Source organism: Stylophora pistillata, chromosome 12, assembly GCF_964205215.1.
Source record: "Stylophora pistillata chromosome 12, jaStyPist1.2, whole genome shotgun sequence".
NCBI lineage: Eukaryota > Metazoa > Cnidaria > Anthozoa > Scleractinia > Pocilloporidae > Stylophora > Stylophora pistillata.
The window spans coordinates 13,139,033-13,160,120 of record NC_142530.1 but is presented as its reverse complement, the minus strand read 5'-3'; the positions used below and the strand labels follow the sequence as shown (position 1 = coordinate 13,160,120).

General features: G+C 39.1%; 2 protein-coding genes across 5 annotated transcripts; both read left to right on the top strand.

Annotated features, from left to right (window-relative positions):
* Positions 1–6,100: 6,100 nt before the first annotated feature.
* Positions 6,101–11,589, top strand: LOC111328358 (uncharacterized). 4 transcript variants are annotated; one of them, XR_015994194.1, is made up of 4 exons: positions 6,101–6,328; positions 7,151–7,301; positions 8,220–10,380; positions 11,163–11,589. XR_015994194.1 is itself a non-coding variant. In XM_022932764.2 (3 exons), the coding sequence occupies exons 1-3, from the start codon at positions 6,271–6,273 to the stop codon at positions 9,529–9,531; spliced, it is 1,521 nt and encodes a 506-aa protein (XP_022788499.2). In that variant the 5' UTR covers positions 6,101–6,270; the 3' UTR covers positions 9,532–11,589. The 4 variants fall into 4 exon arrangements, 1 of the variants encoding a protein (XP_022788499.2); XR_015994192.1 differs by having other exon boundaries at positions 8,220–10,628; XR_015994193.1 differs by having other exon boundaries at positions 8,220–10,749.
* Positions 11,590–12,473: 884 nt separating this feature from the next.
* On the top strand, positions 12,474–14,480 carry LOC111328345 (uncharacterized). Its single transcript, XM_088741663.1, has 3 exons — positions 12,474–12,764; positions 13,367–13,534; positions 14,112–14,480. Exons 1-3 carry the CDS (start codon positions 12,728–12,730, stop codon positions 14,291–14,293), a joined length of 387 nt encoding a protein of 128 aa, XP_088597789.1. The 5' UTR covers positions 12,474–12,727; the 3' UTR covers positions 14,294–14,480.
* The last annotated feature ends 6,608 nt before the right edge of the window (positions 14,481–21,088 follow it).

The following is a 21,088-nucleotide window of genomic DNA, read 5'->3' as shown; positions in this document are numbered from 1 at the left end:
CTCCTCCGTGATGCCTAACAGACGGTTGTTAATTAGTCTGAAGGTGACGTGGTAATGTAGGTCTGTTTTCATTCTTTCTTCACAGACAGAAAAAAGGTTAGATTTACTGTTTGCTGGCAGACTTGCTAAGAGTCTTTTCGATTAGAGTCTAGAATGATAGTCACTAATCATCAGGTACATGATGTGCAGGATGCCCTATGGTCTTGTTATAGGGTCTGGCTTTATTTGAGGGTGAACGATGTTCGTTGCACTCCCTGTAGTCTTTCGCCTTCTGCTTGGTTTAGTTTAAAGGCTGATAGTTTCGAAAGAAACTGTTTGGGCTGCGTCGGTGGGGGTAACGAAGTAATTTGGATATATCAACAAAGTTGAAATGGTAAATTGGCCACCGTAACGATTACAAAAGCTGACGCTCGAAACGTCAGCTTTTGTAATCGTTACGGTGGCCAATTTTACCATTTCAACTTTGTTGATATATCCAAATTATTTGGTTTAGTTTAGTTTAGTTTAATAGTTTAAAAACAAATATTACATCGCAGCCAAGGGGCTGAATTGCATAATATTTTACAATAATATACTATGTTATAATAGATACACAGAGGAATATAATAAGAATTACAATATTATCAGAAACTATAAAAAGATAAAATATCACTAAGATCGAGTAATACTAGGCAGGCTTAGCCCAGACTTGAAGAGGCTGATGTTCGAAAGAGACAGGCTAAAAAAAGTTGCCTGCAGACTAAAAACTGAGGAAAGCTGGTCAAGGTATAAATCTGTCAGAAACCAAGTGAATGAAGCGACAAAACTGGCTAAATCATCTTATTATAATACATATTTCGAAGTAAATCAAGGAGATATTAAGAAGTCGGGGAAAAGAATAAATCTTATTACGGCAAAAACAAAAGAGACAACTAGAATCAACGCTCTCAAAATTGAAAATGCTGCTTATACTTCCCCTCGAGAAATAAGTGATGTTTTAAATAATCATTTTTCAAATGTAGGACCATTACTTGTCAGCGAAATTCCTCCGCCTGATATTGCCTTTAGCGACTATGTCACATACCTTTATGTTGAAAGAAACGACCAATGGTACTGTTCTAAAACTAATTAACTCACTCCCGTTAAATAAAGCTAGTGGTCTTGATGGGATATCCTGTCGCTTACTTAGAGAGGCAGCACCAATAGTTGGGCCCTCTTTAACCTATATTATCGATTTGTCTATCACCACTGGTATATTCCCAGATGAATGGAAGCTGGCCAGAGTCTCGCCCATATACAAAGAAGGGGCGAAAAGTGACCCTAACAACTACAGGCCAATCTCCGTTTTGTCTGTGATTAGCAAATTGATGGAAAAAATAGCTTTCGACCAGTTTCATGAGTATCTAATAATGTATTACCTCTTGGCTGACACTCAGTCTGGTTTTAGACCCGTGCATTCCACTCAAACTGCCCTTCTGGAAGCTACTAACGAGTGGTACCTGAACATAGACAGTGGTTTGATAAATGGTGTACTTTTTCCCGGCCTAAAAAAAGCTTTCGATACAGTACATCACCAGATCCTACTACAGAAACTTCAACTTTATGGAGTGGATTTCCATACTTTGAAGTGGTCTGAATCTTACCTAACAGATCGTAAGCAGAAAACCTTTGTGCTATTTATCGATAAATGGCTATTTATCGAACTACTGCCCCATTATTTGCGGTGTCCCACAGGGATCGATCCTGGGACTGCTTTTGTTCTTAGTCTATATAAATGACCTCCCTGCGCGCTCCCTATACTCTGTGCCCAGAATGTACCCTGACGACACAAGTCTTACTCTAAGTTCAAATAATCCAGCTGACTTAAGGTGGCTCGTACCGGTTTTCGTCTTTTTGATGGTGTGTAACTTTGAAAGAATACAACAGAAAGACTGACCAAGACCAGTTGAACACTTTTACCGGGTTGAATTACATAATCATTGGTTATCCAAAAATAGGTGTCATTTCGTCACTAGCAGTTTCCATGGCAACGCTTTCATAGGCTTATTCAGACGCATTTTTTAGCTTGTTGCTTAAATAATTCGAAAACTAACCTGGTGACCCCATGATTTTTTTCAGTGATTGCTTTTGGCACTTGAAAAGGAAAATGCACAAAGATTTTTATAAAATTCTACGGAGCGGAATTTCAGAAAATCTAGAAAAAAGGCAATTTTCACACATCGCAAATTTCCTTCCGTAGAATTTTCTAGTTTTTTTTCTGATGATTCCTTTCGACGTTATTATCATATTGGCACAATAAAAAGAAGGGCTCACCGGACTTGTTTTCATGCAATAGCTTTCGTGAGTTTAGCAATTTCCGCGCGCGTTCTCGCACATTTAAAAATCTGGATTCTATAAGATCGACATTTGCTCATGATCTGTTATAGCTACCGCTGACAATTGCGTGTGCTCTCGCGCGCGCCTACGATCTGATGGTTACGGACGTTTACTGCTAATTAAGAAAATCATTGAACAGCTGTCAAAGATAGCCTCCCGGGCTCATGTTAAAAATCCTACATACGACTTCTGGCTATATCATATTATTTTCCTTTAAGTTTCAAAGTCTTTTTCTACTTCAGGTAGATTATCCTTCACTTGAGTTCTTTTTTCGCCGTCGCAAGATTTCATATCGGTTGAACATTTCTTTTAAATGTGAAATGAAGCAACCTTTACTTCTCCAAAAATCGTCTTCTTTATCTTAGTTTCTATCTTCTGCATTCATAGTAGCCGCTCAACACCTCAAATACAAGCTCTTAGGTAAACTTCTCACAAAAGTAGAAAAAATTCCACGCGCCGCCATCTTTGTTTTGAATTTTCATCTTTTGATCTCGCGCTTCTTTCGCACGTTTCTCTCGCGCGCGTCACGCAAGAGTGACCTGTTCCCCGCGCGAGGAAACTGGTACGAGCTACCTTAACAATACAAATTAAATAGTGACTTAGCCCAAATTAAGACCTGGCAGTGACGAGCTAATAAACTTAGTTTAAATGTCAAAAAAACCAAATATTCTATTTTTGGTAGCCATAAAAAATTGGCTAACTTAAACTATTAGTTTGATGTGAAAACTGATGACCATTTCTTAGAAAGAGCTAAAACCTACAAGTATCTTGGTATTGATTTGGATGAGAACTTAGTCTGGGACTCCCATATTGACAACATTGTCAAAAAAGTATCCGCTGGCCTCGGGGCTATCCGACGTGTCAGAAGCTTGGTTCCTCGTGAGACTCTTATTATGATTTATAAAGCTCTCGTCCAACCTTACTTTGATTATTGCAGCTCCGTATGGGGCTGCATAGGTATATGTCAATCTGTGAGACTCCAAAAATTACAAAATAGGGCTGCACGCTTAATTATCTCTACTGACTTAAATATTAGATCCTCCACTCTACTCAGTGACCTCGGTTGGGATTCCTTGGAGCGGAGGCGCTCTAAGCAACTAGCAGTCATTTTGTTTAAGACTCTCCATAACCCTGCTCCGACTCGTTTAAACAATCTTTTAAAATCTATATCCAGTGTTCACTCGCATAATCTAGGAGTCAAAACACAACCTTTTCGTTTCTAGACCGAGTACTGAAGCAGGTAAGCGAAGTTTCCAATACCATGGTTCTGTTCTATGGAACAGCCTGCCCTTGAGCGCTAAGCTACAGCCAACTCTTTGTTCCTTTAAGTCATGTATTTGATTAATATTTATAAGTAGCTATAAGTAATGAAATCGTTTTTATAGTATAAGTAATGAAACCGTTTTTATAGTCGTTTTAAAACCTTGTACAGATAATTAATTTAGTTAGATATATTATTGGTTAATTAATTGATTAACGGCTCAATGGAAGAGCATGTAAAATGAACTGATACCGTGTAGAAATAACGTTTTTTACAATTGCTTGATCAATCAAATATTCACGCAGTGTTGTTTGCTAGTCGGCACATGCTCGGGATGAAGGACCGCTGGCAACGCTTGGTGTGCACGCAGGGGAGGTCTTACTTTCTAATTCTCCATAGGTTATCAAAGGAAATAGGTTTTCCCGTAGAAGTATCCACAGGACATGGCGATGGTTGATCAATTCCAAGACTTAACAGCGAATTTCTTCGGAATTTCCTCAGTCCTCCGCGAGAGCCGCGCCGTGTCGGCTTGACTCGGGATATACCAAGAGCTGTCAAGCGGCACCATAAGGTTGAAGAAAGTTTGCTCGCACAGTGAGGCGACGACGACAGATTTTTCAAAAGGAACTTGTGTAGACAGCACCCATTTCAAGAAAGATGTCGGTGGACAACTGGGTTAAAAATTGGGTAAAAAAAAAAAATTCGAAACTCGAAACTCGAAATCAGTGCCGAACTAGAAAAAGCATATGCTGCCAGCTAGGCGCTCACGTGCATCTCACAGGCATTTCACAAGCAAGTTATAGCTGAAATTCGTTATCACTGCTTAGCGAGAGGCAGACACTTAACTTCGCCTTGGTGGCCTTTTATATTGTATCCACAACAAGTGCACGGAGAAATTGAAACCATTAAAACCTTTAAAACCATTACCTTAAACGGCTGTCAAAGTAATCATCGTTATCTAAGATTAAGGGTTTTATTAAAAATTATTGTGCAGCATGATTTAACAGAGAGAGAAATACGCTGTCAAACTATTTAAAAGCCATCCATTTATTTAAAGTATACTTCGGAAAATAATTATAACAGAGGAGTGATTCCAAAACATCACAGAGTAGTTTAAACCAGCTCTCAAGTCTAGATAGACTAAAAAGGTAAACGCTGCTATCGCAAAATCTCTTTTCAAATCCTTCTCTCTAAACAAACTTTTCAAGAAAACCAAAATACGAGTCTATAGCTCAGTTACAAACCCTATTGCTTTCTTGAGAGAGCCCTTTAATAATAAGTTTACACTTTTGCTTATCAGCATGAATCGTTGATGTAGTTTACCAGAGGACATGCAGCGCCGGCATTATCGAGAGTTCGACCTTTTTCTACTGTTCTTGCAAAGGTTGAGCTCTTCTCTCGGCGACCTAAATTCTTGGCCAATTAAAACCTCACTAAGCTGTATTTTCTGTCGGCCGTGCAATCCAGACAATTAATATATTGGATTGAACCGGTAGATGCTGCTTATAAGATCGATCCCACTTCCTCTCTTGGACGTGGCTAGTTTAGCAATGCATTTTTTCTGATCCGAATTCCAATAAAACAAGCATCAGAGCCACCATCTTGGCCAAAAGGAATGAAAGCAAATTGCGAACTCACTCAGCTACGCACATGACAGGCATGCGTACCATAACAAAAACTAAATTTTGCAATGGATGGAAGATAAGTTATCCGCAAGGTTTTGAGAATGCATCGATCATATATCTAACTGCCCACCGCCCATTTACCTATAAATCTTGGTATAAATAGAAATTGTGCAAAAGTTTCAGATATTTCAAAACCCTCGATTAAAGAGAAAGTTACTCGAGAATTATGGGGAAGCTTTTCTTTACTATAAAGAACGTTTAAGGTTTTCTTGCTGTAACGAGTCTCTATTGAGGTGGTGGAATCTGATTTGTTCTTAGAGTGCGACTCCATAAAAAGGCTAAACCTGATTATTTGCGAGTTTGACATGATGCATTTTGAGGTCATGACGCGGATGACGTGTCAATCACACGTCAGTGGTAATTGATAGAGAAATGACAAGCATAGACAGTGTGAAAGGACTGCATCCAGTGTTTTTTATTTTTATCATCTAAAATTGTTAGTTTGAAAGTTCAATCGCTCTCTAGTTAAAGTGCATTCATTTACTCACTTAAATAGACAAGAATCTATCAGAAATCCAAGCCACTAAAACATTTTCGTAACATTTTACGCAATCAATAGCCGAATATATACGATAACATTTAGTGATTGATCGCTCTAAAGCTTTAAGATCATCTTGTTTAGATCTCACTAAGTCCTAGGGTAATTAGTTTGGCATCGAATGAGTTTCTTGCATCGTTCTTCGGCCGAGCAGGTCTTTTATTTAAATGTCACATTTCAACGAGAAATGTAGCAGGTGCTCTCTGCCTCAACCATTATGGACGGGCCTTCAATTGTGATAAAACAGCAGTTAACCTGTGCTGGTCACCGTCTCTTCTGTTCGCAGTCTTTCACTAAATTATAAATGAGTTGCAACTTTTTTGAAAGAAAAAAAACAGGCTGTAAATGATATCTGATTTCTCGTGCCATGAACCCAAGTTTTAAAAATGTGAGTTAAATTTCTAAAGGAGAAGAACTCAGCTTTTCACAGAATGAAGTCAGCCGTATTTGGTTGGATTATGTTCTGTTGTGTCTTACCCCAAGCCTCAGGTAAGCCGGTCAGGCCTGTCCTAATGAAGAATATTCGTCGTGGCATTGGAACAAAACACTTCATTGTTTAAATCTTTTGAAATTACTTATGTCAGAAACAGTTTTGACAGGGCCTAAGGGTTGCTATAGCCAGCTTATTGTTTGACTCAGCACGTTGTTTCACTTGTTTTCCATTGCTCAAGTCAATACTGAACCTTGGCTGACCAGTTCTTTACAACATCGTTGACAACAGACAGTATAAAATAAAGACATTAAACATTTGTTTTAACGCTCGAAGTTTGCAGCGATGAGTGTGCGTACTTTAGACTTAAGAGGTACGTTAATCTTGTTCAAATTTAGGATTCCGACTAACCATACAAAAAAATCCTAAAAACATTACCACCTCGGTGGAGGCGTCGAAGCCTATTGGCTAAAGCACCCCACTCCGAGTCAAACATGCTGGTGTTGACAAGAGGTTTTGTGTTCTAGCCAATAACAATTCGGAGCCAAGCCCATGGATAGAAGGCCGGGAAATATTTTGAAGTTAAAGCAAGCGTGTTTTAAAAAAGCGAACGAAAGCCCAAAGTCCAGTATTCTTCTCCCTAACGCTCGCTGCAGTTTTTTTTTCTGTACCCTTTGGTTTGAAAAGTCAAAACAGGGGCTTTGCAGTTTGCTGAAATAAAGGGTTAAGTAACTCTGCAATCATCTTTCGCTTATGTACATAGCACATTACGTTTGCACTCCAGCCTGTAGTCTTCTTTGGGATGTAAACCTCAGGGATTAACTTCATGTAGTTAAGGCATGCAGCAAGTCCACTAACACATATCATAAATACCTTTGCAGAATGCATGAACATTCACAGAAGACAACCTTCGAAGATAAAAAAAGAATTGAAAAGTAAGAAAATTATTTACAAAACGGAATTCCAAGAGAAAGGAAGTGCAACAGCCAGGCCAAAAATCGAAAACAATGACACGGAAATAATATTAATCGGGTAAGCAGTGTCAAGTTTTCCTACTCTTCTTTTTTTTTCGGCATTTTTGAGAGAACTTCTACGAACAAAAGCAAACATCTTTTTCCATTCTATGATTTAAATTCCAATTTTAAAAGAAGCAAACCCTATGCTACTTCTACTAATAAGTGAAAAATGCTTAGATTTTCTTCATAGCCAAATTAAAATTGGAGGCATGTAAAAAGTTGTGGAATTACTGCACATAGATATAATTTTATAGGTGCAAAGTAATCTCTCGAGATTGTCAAAAAAAGGAAGTAGGAGGACTACTTTAGCTCCATTTGACACCTTAGGTTTCTAATTAGGTCATTAAATAAAATCTATTAAAAAAAAGGGAAATGACCAATGAATAGGCGGTATTTGAGTCACATGTTTACCCGTGTAAACCACAATATAAATCAACTGTATGAAAGCACGGAAGGGTTTGAAAAGGTAGCAGGAAAAGGCAGGGGTTTATGAATTATGACTAAGTAGAACTATCAAAAGGATTGATTTTCATAAAGATTGCCAACTCCCCTGCGTTACTTTAATAACGATGAGCCCTGTAAATTTGTACTAAGTTTATTGATCTCTTACTAGTTTGACATGTCAGTTAGTGCAAATCATAATTAACTGCGTTTAGAATTTCAGTTTTCTATTTTCTACATACAATTTAAAAGTTTACATGCCTGAAAATATTACTTTTTCTCCCCTTTTTCTACTCTTTTGAGAATGTTTAAAGCATCCTCTCCTCCTGTCTCGGTCAATGGAACAAATTAACAAATAAAGCGAATTGGGCGGAAAACGCTTTCCATTTTGCTCAGCCACTTCTCTTCCGCTCATATCTTATCTATCACTTAGACCCCTCTACTGATGGTAATTATCATCATGACCGAAATTCTGTATTATCATTCTTTCCAGGAGAGTGGCACACAGTAAATCTTTGAAACAGAAAAGTTCAAAGAATTTTTCCATAGAATTAGACGGGGCTGCAAAGACCATATCTCTACCAGCAACGAGAAAGGATGTTTTAGTGAAAAATCCCCAAAATGTCCACTTCGCTAAGAGAGTCGTATTGGGTAGTCAGTTCCGAAACCTTTTAAAAAAGTTGTACCAAAATCATTCGAAAGATGTGCAGGCTATCAAACGAAAACTAACTAGTGAACAACTACAGCTGTTAGAGTCAAAGGAGGAAGGCGAGGACGATAAAGCCAACATATACAATATCGAGGGTAAATCAGAAGCTTCCAAAAACAAAACAGTCGTCGAACTTCGGGCTGCAATACTACGGTTATTGAACAAAGTTGCAAAAAAGGCTAGAGCAGCACACGACGCTGAACAAAGATATGAAAAAGACGAATCATCAGGACACCATTTCAAAAAGAAAAAGTTTGGCCAGACTTTAAAGGCGGAGATAGAAGAGAGTTATGATCACAGCAGAAGCCCATCTCCCATAGCTAAAGGAGAAGATCTCTCTGCAAAGCGCGCAAATTATTTGGATCTTCTGAACTTCATCGCACGAATGAAAAGTACGGACATCGGAAAAGATGTCGATTTATACGACACTGATAAAATGCGGAGTTCGGATAAAATGGAAAACGATGGAATGAATAACATGTTGAACTCAAGAGATTCAATGACACAAATGCCTTACACAGGCAATATGCAGCAAGAAAAAGAAGAAATGGGAGTCTTGCCAGGAGAGGGAATGCAAATGCAGGAATTCAATCTTGCACAACAAAGGAAGCTTCTTGAAGACCAGTTGGAAAATCGCATCGCTCAACTTCAGTTGAAAGCGCGATTACCTGTACCCCAACAAGAATTTCCACAAATGCAAAATTTTCAAAACGATGACATGGCAAACTTTATGCAACGTCTTCAGAATGCGATCGCAACTCCTTCCCTTGGACCCATGCCCCTTTCATTTCGAGAACCAGCCATGTTTCAAAAGCCGTCATTTTTCCCTCGTGTTAATCCGTATTTACCTTTTGCTAGACCTTTTCCAGCCACCGGAACGGGGTTACCTTTCTATCGACCAATGAATCCAAGACCTCCATATCCAATGGATGATGAGGAAGAAGATCATAATGAAGATGAAGATGATAATTCTGACTATGACAATGATGATCAAGATGAGCCTCTACCTCATCATTCGGACCGTGAGCACGAAGAGAATGATAATGATGACGATGATGAAGGGGAACAAAGATACTCTGACAATGACGAAAGATAACACTTTCGCCTTTGTCAGCATCTACTAACGTTCTGTATATAGGTAATGTTCTCATCTCTGTATTTTAATCCAGGGGACTCTGTACTGTGAGGGTGAAAACGTTTTAAGTTAGTCCGGTTACAGCAAAGCTTATAAAACCCCAGCATAAGTGGAAGTCGTAAGGTCTGCTCTAAGTATGACAAACCTTAATGTTTCAAAGAGTTTGCAATGTTTCAACGAGTTCCAGTTAAAGTGGTTAGATTTCGGATAATGTTTATGTCAGAGATAATCAAAATGGCAAAAACAACAATGGCTTAGTTTTATCGTTTGTCTCACGATTTAGTCACTTCCGTCGTTGATCGCTAATTTAGACGCCTGTGACTACTCCTAAAGCTAATAAGTCGACTGGTTACGCGTCATCTTACAAAAAACTGGGATTGGCTGACTTCAAAAATTTAATCCTTAGAGTGACTAACATCAAATATCAGCCCTGAATTAAAAGCTATGTTCATGAAGTCAAAGACAACGAATGAGGAGCTCTTGATTTTTAAACAAATTCTTCTTGTCGTTATCATGGTAGGAATTATATAATGAGCAGCAAAGGGTTTAACAATTGTAATTGGCGCATTTCGATAATTGATGTTCATGTAAAGTGTTTGCACAGAGGTCCATCAACGTACGACTCTACTTGTTATTTTTCATCTAAATGCCACTGTAGTTACTATTCTTCTCTGCACAATGCTACCTGTTATGTTTTGTTATCACTCTACTTTACCATGATTAATAATGACAACTTGTTTTTAATAATTATGTTAACCAGTGCCCTGGATGGATAAAAAGTTGAAAAACATCTGAAAACCACCTGTAAGAGTAAGTGTTACCAAGCAACACCACGTAATCGCAAGCTCAACTTTGAAAATCTGCAAGAATCAGTTGGACTCCATTTACAAAGTGAATCTATTTTCACTCTGCAAAGCTGAGTGCTTTAATTTTATCGGAAGTCTAATTAGCTTTAAAGGAAATGAGATGGCAAATACTTTGTTATGTAATTCTTATATCAATAATTCTGACATCTAAAGTTGCTAACGGAAGACCTCTAACGAGAGAGATACGACCTGGTAAGTTCATCTGAGATCAACTATTCGCATCTAAACTTGACCTTCATCAAGTTCTTACGTGATTTACCGAGTTTGCACTTACTAACCGATGAATAGCCGTTACAGCCGATTTTATATGAAGGTAGGTTTTACGTCACCTATTAGACAGTGAGGCAAGACGGTTTAGGTGTAATTTTATGAATGTGAACTGCCGTCTATCAAAGTGAGATAATGCACACAAATAGATATTGATGCTAAAATGAAGCAGCAGTAAATGGCACTATTGGCCAAAAGGATCCTATCAAACATCTTTAAGTGTCGTGTTAAGTCGCGTAACCCGCCACTGTTATGGTTTAAGAACACAGGTGATTGGGACGGCAACACTAAACAAACTTCTCTAACCCCTGAACTAGACAAATGATCCAAGAGATTGTAGGACTAGCATTGATTAGTTGGCTTTTAACGTTAAAAGTTTAATTCTCATCGTAACCATCAGAGTATAATTTTTAACTTCCAAGTGATGTTGTGACGTCGGTTGTTCCTCCTCGTCAACAGAGAGAGCCAAGCTAGAACTAATCACTGTTCCAATCATGAAAGATGCTCGTGGAGTGCCACACGAAACCACAGCGCAGGAAAATGAAAAGTCTTACTTGACTGGCCCCGCTTACAGGATCCTGAACAAGGACAACACTTTTGACTCTAAGGATCCTTTCATTTTCTTCCCACTGATTGAAGTTGAACACCCCAGAGGATAGGTTGCATAAATGAAAATCATCAGAATGTCTGCTGGTAATTGAGTGAAACTAAACTCCTAAAATATATCTCCATAGAACCGATGAGATGAATTTTTAAACAAAGATTTATGATTTACTTCTACCAAAATCTTCTCCTCCACAGCAGAATTTTATCAGTTCACACCTTCACGTCCATTTGTAGCCTCATTATTGGTGCAATAAAAACACATCTGTTTATTTCCTCGTAAGTCACGTAACCAAAATGCTTTTTAATAGGAATGTTAACGAAGAGCGATGATGAAAAGATTGAAAAATTAAAGCGAGAAGAGTAAAGAAAGGACGTTTTCAAAAAGACACCGTCCGTAGTCTGAAAAGGAGAGGAATTTCAGTTTAGGAATAAAAGTAAAGAAAGGCAAAACCGTTACTGACCCTTCCTTTCTGAGAAATCTTTCTACGAGAAAGAAAATAAGTAGTTATAAACATTTCTGAAACTGATCACCAATTGGTCCAAAAACTAGGAAAATTGTAGTTACAACTTACGTAGAAAGCCAAACACCCTGCGTTTGGTTTAGAGTTGTGAATCCTTGTAAATGAGTCGAGGCAATGAAAATTAGCTTTGGTACTTCAAAGGTCATTTGAGCAGAAGTAGCAAGAATTCTTTGAGATATTAGGTAGTTTTGTTATTTTTCTTCAACTTCTCATAGTTTTACGGAGAGAAAAAATATATAGCCATTGGTTACTGCTGAAAAATATTTGGCGAAGTTTCTTTAACTATTCGGCAACAGATCTGAGAATTTCTGGAAAAAAGAGCTCAATTTAGATTTAAAATCTGTGACGATGTGGCTGAGTAATTTGAGTAATATCTGAGAAAGGGTCCTATTTGCTCAAACCTGATATGTTTTGCCTTTGTTTTGACAAATTTCACTGGTGGCGAGTACAAACTAAGTAACTTTAAGGGTTCATTTTCCGTTGTAAAAATATTTTTAGGAGGGACAAAAAGTAAGAGCAAATCAAAATACTTGACTTCGATTTTAAAAATGCACCTAGCTTTTGCACGTGGACTTCTCATACTAGTTAACGTTCTTCGCCAAGAGGTGTTTGCTCGACCAGCAACAGGTAAGGTCAGATTTATTTTTTTCATAACAGGCAGAAACTCGAGAAGTTGTCACACTGTATTATGATAAATTTTCGGTGCGAAGTTTTTAACCTGCAAGACTTCGTTGCAATCGTCTTGTTTCCCCCTCACAGAGACATAGCGCATGTCATTGCCAACAAGTAAAGTGCTCGATAGATATTTGTGCACCTTCACTGGTCCTAAAAAATGGTTCGTTATTAGTCTTTGTATTTTGCAGAGTAAGTTTAGATTTTTCAATAAGGACGATAACAATGAAAGCTTTTATCTATGCCTCGTCCAGAAAAACAGGTAAGGTGGAGATAAAAGGGCTCGACCTTGGTCCCTCTTAAAATCTTGCAACCTTCGTTCGACTAAGCAAACAATTTGTGACAAGCATCGGGAAAATGACCCAGAAACGTAGTCTAATTAAAAATAAATTCTTTGCTTTGCTGTTAGCATGAAATGCACTGAATCACCCTAGTTTCGGGTTTTGCTAACTCATAACTGGTCCGATTTTGAGCCATATGCGTTTCCAACTGTAACTATCACCAAAATCCAAGGGAAACCACCCGAACACCCTCTAAAGTCTCATCCGAGTTTATACCGACGACAAGAAGTCGTCGCTGTCCCACCTGTGGCGACATCAATACTTGAGGGACCTTACCTTCCCCCTGCAAATGCAGAAAATGAGTTACTTGTTGGACCAACTGGAATACCAAGTCCTCTGCATCGCGGATATCCATCGTTTCCCGAACCTCACATCTCACATTTGTTTCCTTACGTCTCCCACGCGACATTTCATGGCTTTTACTCTCATCCGAGCTACCATCCCATGATACCCTGGGGACTTCACCATGGTTATCACACTCACTGGCCTCATATGCAGGTTTCAGGACCAGTTTTTCTCGCAGATCCAAATGATGGGATGTATCAGGAGCCTGTCACTGGAACTATGATTCCACGACCAATAATACCTCCACAGAATCCAGGATTCCGCTCTATGAATCACGCTCTTGATATGTACAGACACAATCATCTTGGATCAATGTTTCTTGGAAGGCATGGTGCAAGAATGTATCGTAAGAATGCTTTAAAAATCTTATTTATTTATTTATTTATTTCTAGCAATAATTAGCATCTTTATCGGGGCCAATATAGGAGCGTTTCGGAAATACGAGTCACTGCAGCGGAAGGGTTTTTTCCACCACATTGCTGATTGAGTATTGGGTATTCAAGTAACAAACTGCACTCCTTATCGGTTTTCCGGCATAATAACCCGCGCAGGATATTTAGAAAACACGAGATAAGTGTGTAAGTCACGCGCAGGAGGCAAGTGATTTACAAACTTTTCGAGTGTTCTCCCGACATCCCGAGTGGCCTATTACGCCAATAAACTGATGGAAGGTGAGGTCTACTGCTTTTTTAAACTATGGGTTTACTAGTGCAATGAATGATAGTACTTGGCAAATCAGGGCGCTCGAAGTCTCTCAGTTATTATTCCGTTTTATGGAACATCATTCATTAAATTGTATGTCGTGTTTTTTGTTCGCCCGGTTGCTGCTAATATGTGTGGCGATAAAGCTAACACTTTATACAGAATTCATAAGCACACTCAAAGCAACAGAATCTTACAAATTTTCTCTTCCCATCCTGCAGCCGTTGATGTCACCAACGTGGAAGATCAAATCTTAGACAATTCAGCCAATTTACACAGCTCACCGAGTGAGGATGTCGCTGATAAAATGGAAGAGATTAGGAAGGAAACCGAGCTTGAACGACAAAAATTAATGGAAGCAATGAAACTAAACTCTGCGGACAAGAAAGTAAAAAAGCAGTAGCTCGTGGACATCAATTCTTCCCTTCAGATAGGCGACATATTTTTTTGTAAAACGTCATGTTCATTAAAGCTATACGTTCGCAAGTCTTCAACCAAAACGTGTTGGGTCATAATGATGGGGGAAACTAAGTTCAGAGCAACTTATGGTTAACTGCGGTCAACTGCAACTCATGGTGAACTGCGGCTACTTCTCCTGCTTTTGCTTCTCACTGACATCTGACTACATCTTACTGCCTTCTACGGCAACTAAAAAACTTAGATTAAATCGCAACTGCAAAATTTTTACGACCTTTCTTCGGGAGAGTGGACGGCACTTAAAAGTCTATGAAAGCGCGAAGACCTAATTATCAAAGCGGCCGACAAAGGCAGCGCCTTAGTCGCCTAGCGGGCCGACCTCTACCAAAAAAAGCTTTGCGTTAACTTTCTGGCACCCCTTTTCGGGAAAAAAATGGACAAAGTTCTCACTTCCACTAACCAAATCATGGTCAAAAACACGACTAACCATCTTATGGCAATAGAATTGCCGGCCACTACGACAAATCTCACCATTACCACTCCTAAAACTTCGTGTATTTACTTTTTACCTAAAAACCACTAACACCACAGGTCGATCCATCATCTCTGTAAGTAAGTTGTCATAACTAACTTTTTTAAACAAAATTATGGCACCTATTGTCATATCTTTACCATCATACATTTAAGACAGCCAAAACGCCCTTGAAATTTTTCCCATTTTAATTTCCTGGGCGTAGGCAAACTTATTTTAACTCTGGATATCACATCTTTTTATACGATCATTCCAATGATGAACGTCTCCTGGTAATCACGCATATTTTTTATCGACGTATACTGGTAAGGAACCTACCTCTTAAACACTACTTCGCCCAGCGTTGCTGGTTTTGACTCTCAATTGCTTCACTCGGGGACAACTTTTAAAAGCAAATTAATGGAGTAGCCATGGGAACCAAAATTACGTCAATCTTTTCGTAGGTTATATCGAACACCAATTTTTCAATCACTACAACGGCCCCGAACCTAAACTCTACGGTCGTTACATTGACGACTACATCGGTGCTACCTCCTCATCCAGAGAGGAGCTAATTCAATTTACAACGGCTGACAATTCCTTTCACCCGGCTCTCAAACACAGCTGAGAAATTTCCGACACTTCTTAATATTATTAGATATCATGTTTCCATCGAAGGAAAAGCCTGTACTCTAGTGTGTACTGCAAATCTACAGATTCTCGTAGTTCTTTTTTGTATTAATCTTCGCATCCATCACATGTCAAGAATTCCATTCGTTTTTTCAGTTTCTTAGCCTTCTTCTTTCATGTAGTGACAACTCTGATTTTTCTGAAAAATCAGAGATAATGGGCCAGTTTTTCGAAGAAAATGGTGAACGGGGAATTCAACCCATCAGATGAAGTTAGAAGGGGACTTTCAACAAGGAAGTAAATGCAGCAAATGGCTTAAAGGTTACAAGTGTTTGGCGAGGGAGGAAGAGTGTTGGCGACTCAATCCCGCACTTCAGCAAATTGAATTGAGATGATACATACATACATACATACATACATACATACATAAGCTTTATGTATCCTCGGATTTCAGTGTAACATCGCGCAGAATGCTATTGTTTTCCGTGACATTTACTTGCAGTGCGAAATACGTAGTAAGTCCGGCATAAAGAAATACACATCCAGCACTGCTGGGATACTATTGGTCAACTGATAAAGTTCAGGGAATACTAGAGTCCCTTCGCCGAATTCCGCAACTGTCAATCAAACTGAACGTACAAGCTAGTATCTCCGATCCTAATTGCTAATTTTAAAAGTTACAGCAAGAACAAGGCTAAAAAGATGAAAAAATAATTCCTAATATAATATAATAATCATTAATATAATAATATAATGTAATATTAATGTAATATTAACAGAAACCGTGCACTAACAGTTTGCACTTAAATCCACTATAGTCTACAGTCTTTCTAAAGTGGTCAGGGAGGGAGTTCCAGTACTTAACAGATGAATAGCTAAAAGAATTTAGACCATATGTGGTAGTAAACGGCTTAGGAAGTGATAAAATATTGGTGCCCCTTAGGCAGTAAGCAGTAGATCGTAGCTTGATCAGTTGTTTCAAATAGCACGGATATTCACCAAGATGGAGACAGTTGAATATACAAATCATCATATTTTGTATCCTCCTGGCCCCGGTTGTTCAAAGGATGGATAACGCTATACACTGGATAAATCTCTATCCGGTGGAGAGCGCAGTACGTTTTGGTAACACTTATCCGCTGGATAGCGATTTATCTGCTGGATAGCGTTATCCGCCCTTTGAACAACCGGAGCCTGTTGGCTAAACCACACATACCTGCCTTGTCTAAAAGATCATCATAGTTCGAGTCCCAGTCTTTTAAAATAAATCTTAAAATACGTGTATTTAAGATGTCCAGTTTAACAGAGTCCTCTGAATTACAAAAGTGCCATATCATTGAACAGTAGTGAAAATGGGGTAACATAAACGTTTTATAAAGCCGAAGCATAATTTCGGTAGAAATAAGTTTGCCAAATCTTTTGAAGACACTGAACCGATTTTGTTTTTGTTTTTTTTACATACAGAGTATATGTGTTCCTTGAAATTAAGTTCATTATCAAGAATTATTCCAAAAAGTTCTAGGCATCTTGTGGTTGAGAAGGAGAAGGGTAATCGGTTTTGCCAAGAACCATCCCTTGGTGTTTAGCGGGGTTGGCTTTCATCCCATTGTCTTCGAACCATTTGTTTGCTATTTGTACATCATGATTGATCCGCTGTTCTAAGGCTACTGGGTCTACGTTAGATGTGTGCACTTGGCAGTCATCAGCATAAGTGTTTAGTTTTACAGACTTAATGTGAAAGATGAGGTCATTGAGGAACATGTTGAAAAACATGGTTCCCAGGACGCTGCCTTGAGGCACGCCACGCTTCACGCTCATGCAATCCGAATGAGTATCACCAATTTTCACTCACTGCATTCTATCCGTCAAGTAGTCACCGATAAGGGCACAGCTGGATTCATGCAAACCATACGCTTTCAGTTTCGCTAGTAGCAAAGCAGGAGGTACGGTGTCGAAAGCTTTTGACAAATCCATTGATGTAACCGCCACGATCTCTTTATTATCTAGACTACGCTTCCAGCCCTCAGTCAGCCTAAGCAAAGATGGTGATCTAGATGACGATCTAGAGATCAAACAAAGCATTCATTCCTACAGCCAGCCGCAGACATTCCTTCGTCACGGAGTAGAAGAAGTTCTTCCAGTTTGATGGAGCGTTACCCGTCGTGGGAAAGATTTAGAGAGCCTGTGGCCTAGTTATCAAAATTCAAAACCTGGTTCGCCAAGAAATACATGAAGTTAAAAAAATAGTCATTAAGTTTGTGTGAGGATTGTCATACGCAGGGGCAATAGGCATTATAGAAAATCAGCTACGTGAAGCCTTCATGTCAAGTAACTTCTGAATTAAAAGTTAAGATAAATTTTTCGCTATCAGTACGATTCTCACTGTCATGGTCACCGGCACTGACGCTGTTCATGTCACACTCACTGTCAATAGCTTTCATTGTTACTGTTACTGTCTCTCTCACAGTTTCTGTCATCGTCACTGTTACTGTCTCACTCACTGTCAATAGCTTTCATTGTTACTGTCACTGTCTCTCTCACAGTTTCTGTCATCGTCACTGTTACTGTCTCACTCACTGTCAATAGCTTTCATTGTTACTGCCACTGTCTCTCTCACAGTTTCTGTCATCGTCACTGTTACTGTCTCACTCACTGTCAATAGCTTTCATTGTTACTGTCACTGTCTCTCTCACAGTTTCTGTCATTATTACTGTTACTGTCTCACTCACTGTCACTAGCTTTCATTGTTACTGTTACTGTCTCTCTCACTGTTTCTGTCATTGTCACTGTTACTGTCTCACTCACTGTCAATAGCTTTCATTGTTACTGTTACTGTCTCTCTCCCTGTTTCTGTCATTGTCACTGTTACTGTCTCACTCACTGTCAATAGCTTTCATTGTTACTGTTACTGTCTCTCTCACTGTTTCTGTCATTGTCACTGTTACTGTCTCACTCACTGTCAATAGCTTTCATTGTTACTGTCACTGTCTCTCTCACAGTTTCTGTCATCGTCACTGTTACTGTCTCACTCACTGTCAAGAGCTTTCATTGTTACTGTTACTGTCTCTCTCACAGTTTCTGTCATTATTACTGTTACTGTCTCACTCACTGTCAATAGCTTTCATTGTTACTGTCACTGTCTCTCTCACAGTTTCTGTCATCGTCACTGTTACTGTCTCACTCACTGTCAAGAGCATTCATTGTTACTGTTACTGTCTCTCTCACTGTTTCTGTCATTGACACTGTTACTGTCTCACTCACTGTCACTAGCTTCCATTGTTACTGTTACTGTCTCTCTCACTGTTTCTGTCATTGTTACTGTTACTGTCTCTCTCACTGTTTCTGTCATTGTCACTGTTACTGTCTCACTCACTGTCAATAGCTTTCATTGTTACTGTCACTGTCTCTCTCACCGTTTCTGTCATCGTCACTGTTACTGTCTCACTCACTGTCAATAGCTTTCATTGTTACTGTCACTGTCTCTCTCACAGTTTCTGTCATTATTACTGTTACTGTCTCACTCACTGTCAATAGCTTTCATTGTTACTGTCACTGTCTCTCTCACAGTTTCTGTCATTATTACTGTTACTGTCTCACTCACTGTCAACAGCTTTCATTGTTACTGTCACTGTCTCTCTCACAGTTTCTGTCATCGTCACTGTTACTGTCTCACTCACTGTCAAGAGCTTTCATTGTTACTGTTACTGTCTCTCTCACTGTTTCTGTCATTGTCACTGTTACTGTCTCACTCACTGTCAATAGCTTTCATTGTTACTGTTACTGTCTCTCTCACAGTTTCTGTCATTGTCACTGTTACTGTCTCACTCACTGTCAATAGCTTTCATTGTTACTGTTACTGTCTCTCTCACTGTTTCTGTCATTGTCACTGTTACTGTCTCACTCACTGTCAATAGCTTTCATTGTTACTGTCACTGTCTCTCTCACAGTTTCTGTCATTGTCACTGTTACTGTCTCACTCACTGTCAATAGCTTTCATTGTTACTGTTACTGTCTCTCTCACTGTTTCTGTCATTGTCACTGTTACTGTCTCACTCACTGTCAAGAGCATTCATTGTTACTGTTACTGTCTCTCTCACTGTCAATAGCTTTCATTGTCACTGTTACTGTCTCTCTCACTGTTTCTGTCATTGTCACTGTTACTGTCTCACTCACTGTCAATAGCTTTCATTGTTACTGTTACTGTCTCTCTCACAGTTTCTGTCATTGTCACTGTTACTGTCTCACTCACTGTCAATAGCTTTCATTGTTACTGTCACTGTCTCTCTCACAGTTTCTGTCATCGTCACTGTTACTGTCTCACTCACTGTCAATAGCTTTCATTGTTACTGTTACTGTCTCTCTCACAGTTTCCGTCATCGTCACTGTTACTGTCTCACTCACTGTCAATAGCTTTCATTGTTACTGTCACTGTCTCTCTCACAGTTTCTGTCATTATTACTGTTACTGTCTCACTCACTGTCAATAGCTTTCATTGTTACTGTCACTGTCTCTCTCACAGTTTCTGTCATCGTCACTGTTACTGTCTCACTCACTGTCAAGAGCATTCATTGTTACTGTTACTGTCTCTCTCACTGTTTCTGTCATTGACACTGTTACTGTCTCACTCACTGTCACTAGCTTTCATTGTTACTGTTACTGTCTCTCTCACTGTTTCTGTCATTGTTACTGTTACTGTCTCTCTCACTGTTTCTGTCATTGTCACTGTTACTGTCTCACTCACTGTCAATAGCTTTCATTGTTACTGTCACTGTCTCTCTCACAGTTTCTGTCATCGTCACTGTTACTGTCTCACTCACTGTCAAGAGCTTTCATTGTTACTGTTACTGTCTCTCTCACTGTTTCTGTCATTGTCACTGTTACTGTCTCACTCACTGTCAATAGCTTTCATTGTTACTGTTACTGTCTCTCTCACAGTTTCTGTCATTGTCACTGTTACTGTCTCACTCACTGTCAATAGCTTTCATTGTTACTGTTACTGTCTCTCTCACTGTTTCTCTCATTGTCACTGTTACTGTCTCACTCACTGTCAATAGCTTTCATTGTTACTGTCACTGTCTCTCTCACAGTTTCTGTCATTGTCACTGTTACTGTCTCACTCACTGTCAATAGCTTTTATTGTTACTGTTACTGTCTCTCTCACTGTTCCTGTCATTGTCACTGTTACTGTCTCACTCACTGTCAATAGCTTTCATTGTTACTGTTACTGTCTCTCTCACTGTCAATAGCTTTCATTGTCACTGTTACTGTCTCTCTCACTGTTTCTGTCATTGTCACTGTTACTGTCTCACTCACTGTCAATAGCTGTCATTGTTACTGTTACTGTCTTTCTCACTGTTTCTCTCATTGTCACTGTTACTGTCTCACTCACTGTCAATAGCTTTCATTGTTACTGTTACTGTCTCTCTCACAGTTTCTGTCATCGTCACTGTTACTGTCTCACTCTCTGTCACTAGCTTTCATTGTTACTGTTACTATCTCTCTCACTGTTTCTGTCATTGTTACTGTTACTGTCTCACTCACTGTCACTAGCTTTCATTGTTACTGTTACTGTCTCTCTCACTGTTTCTGTCATTGTCACTGTTATTGTCTCACTCATGTCAATAGCTTTCATTGTCACTG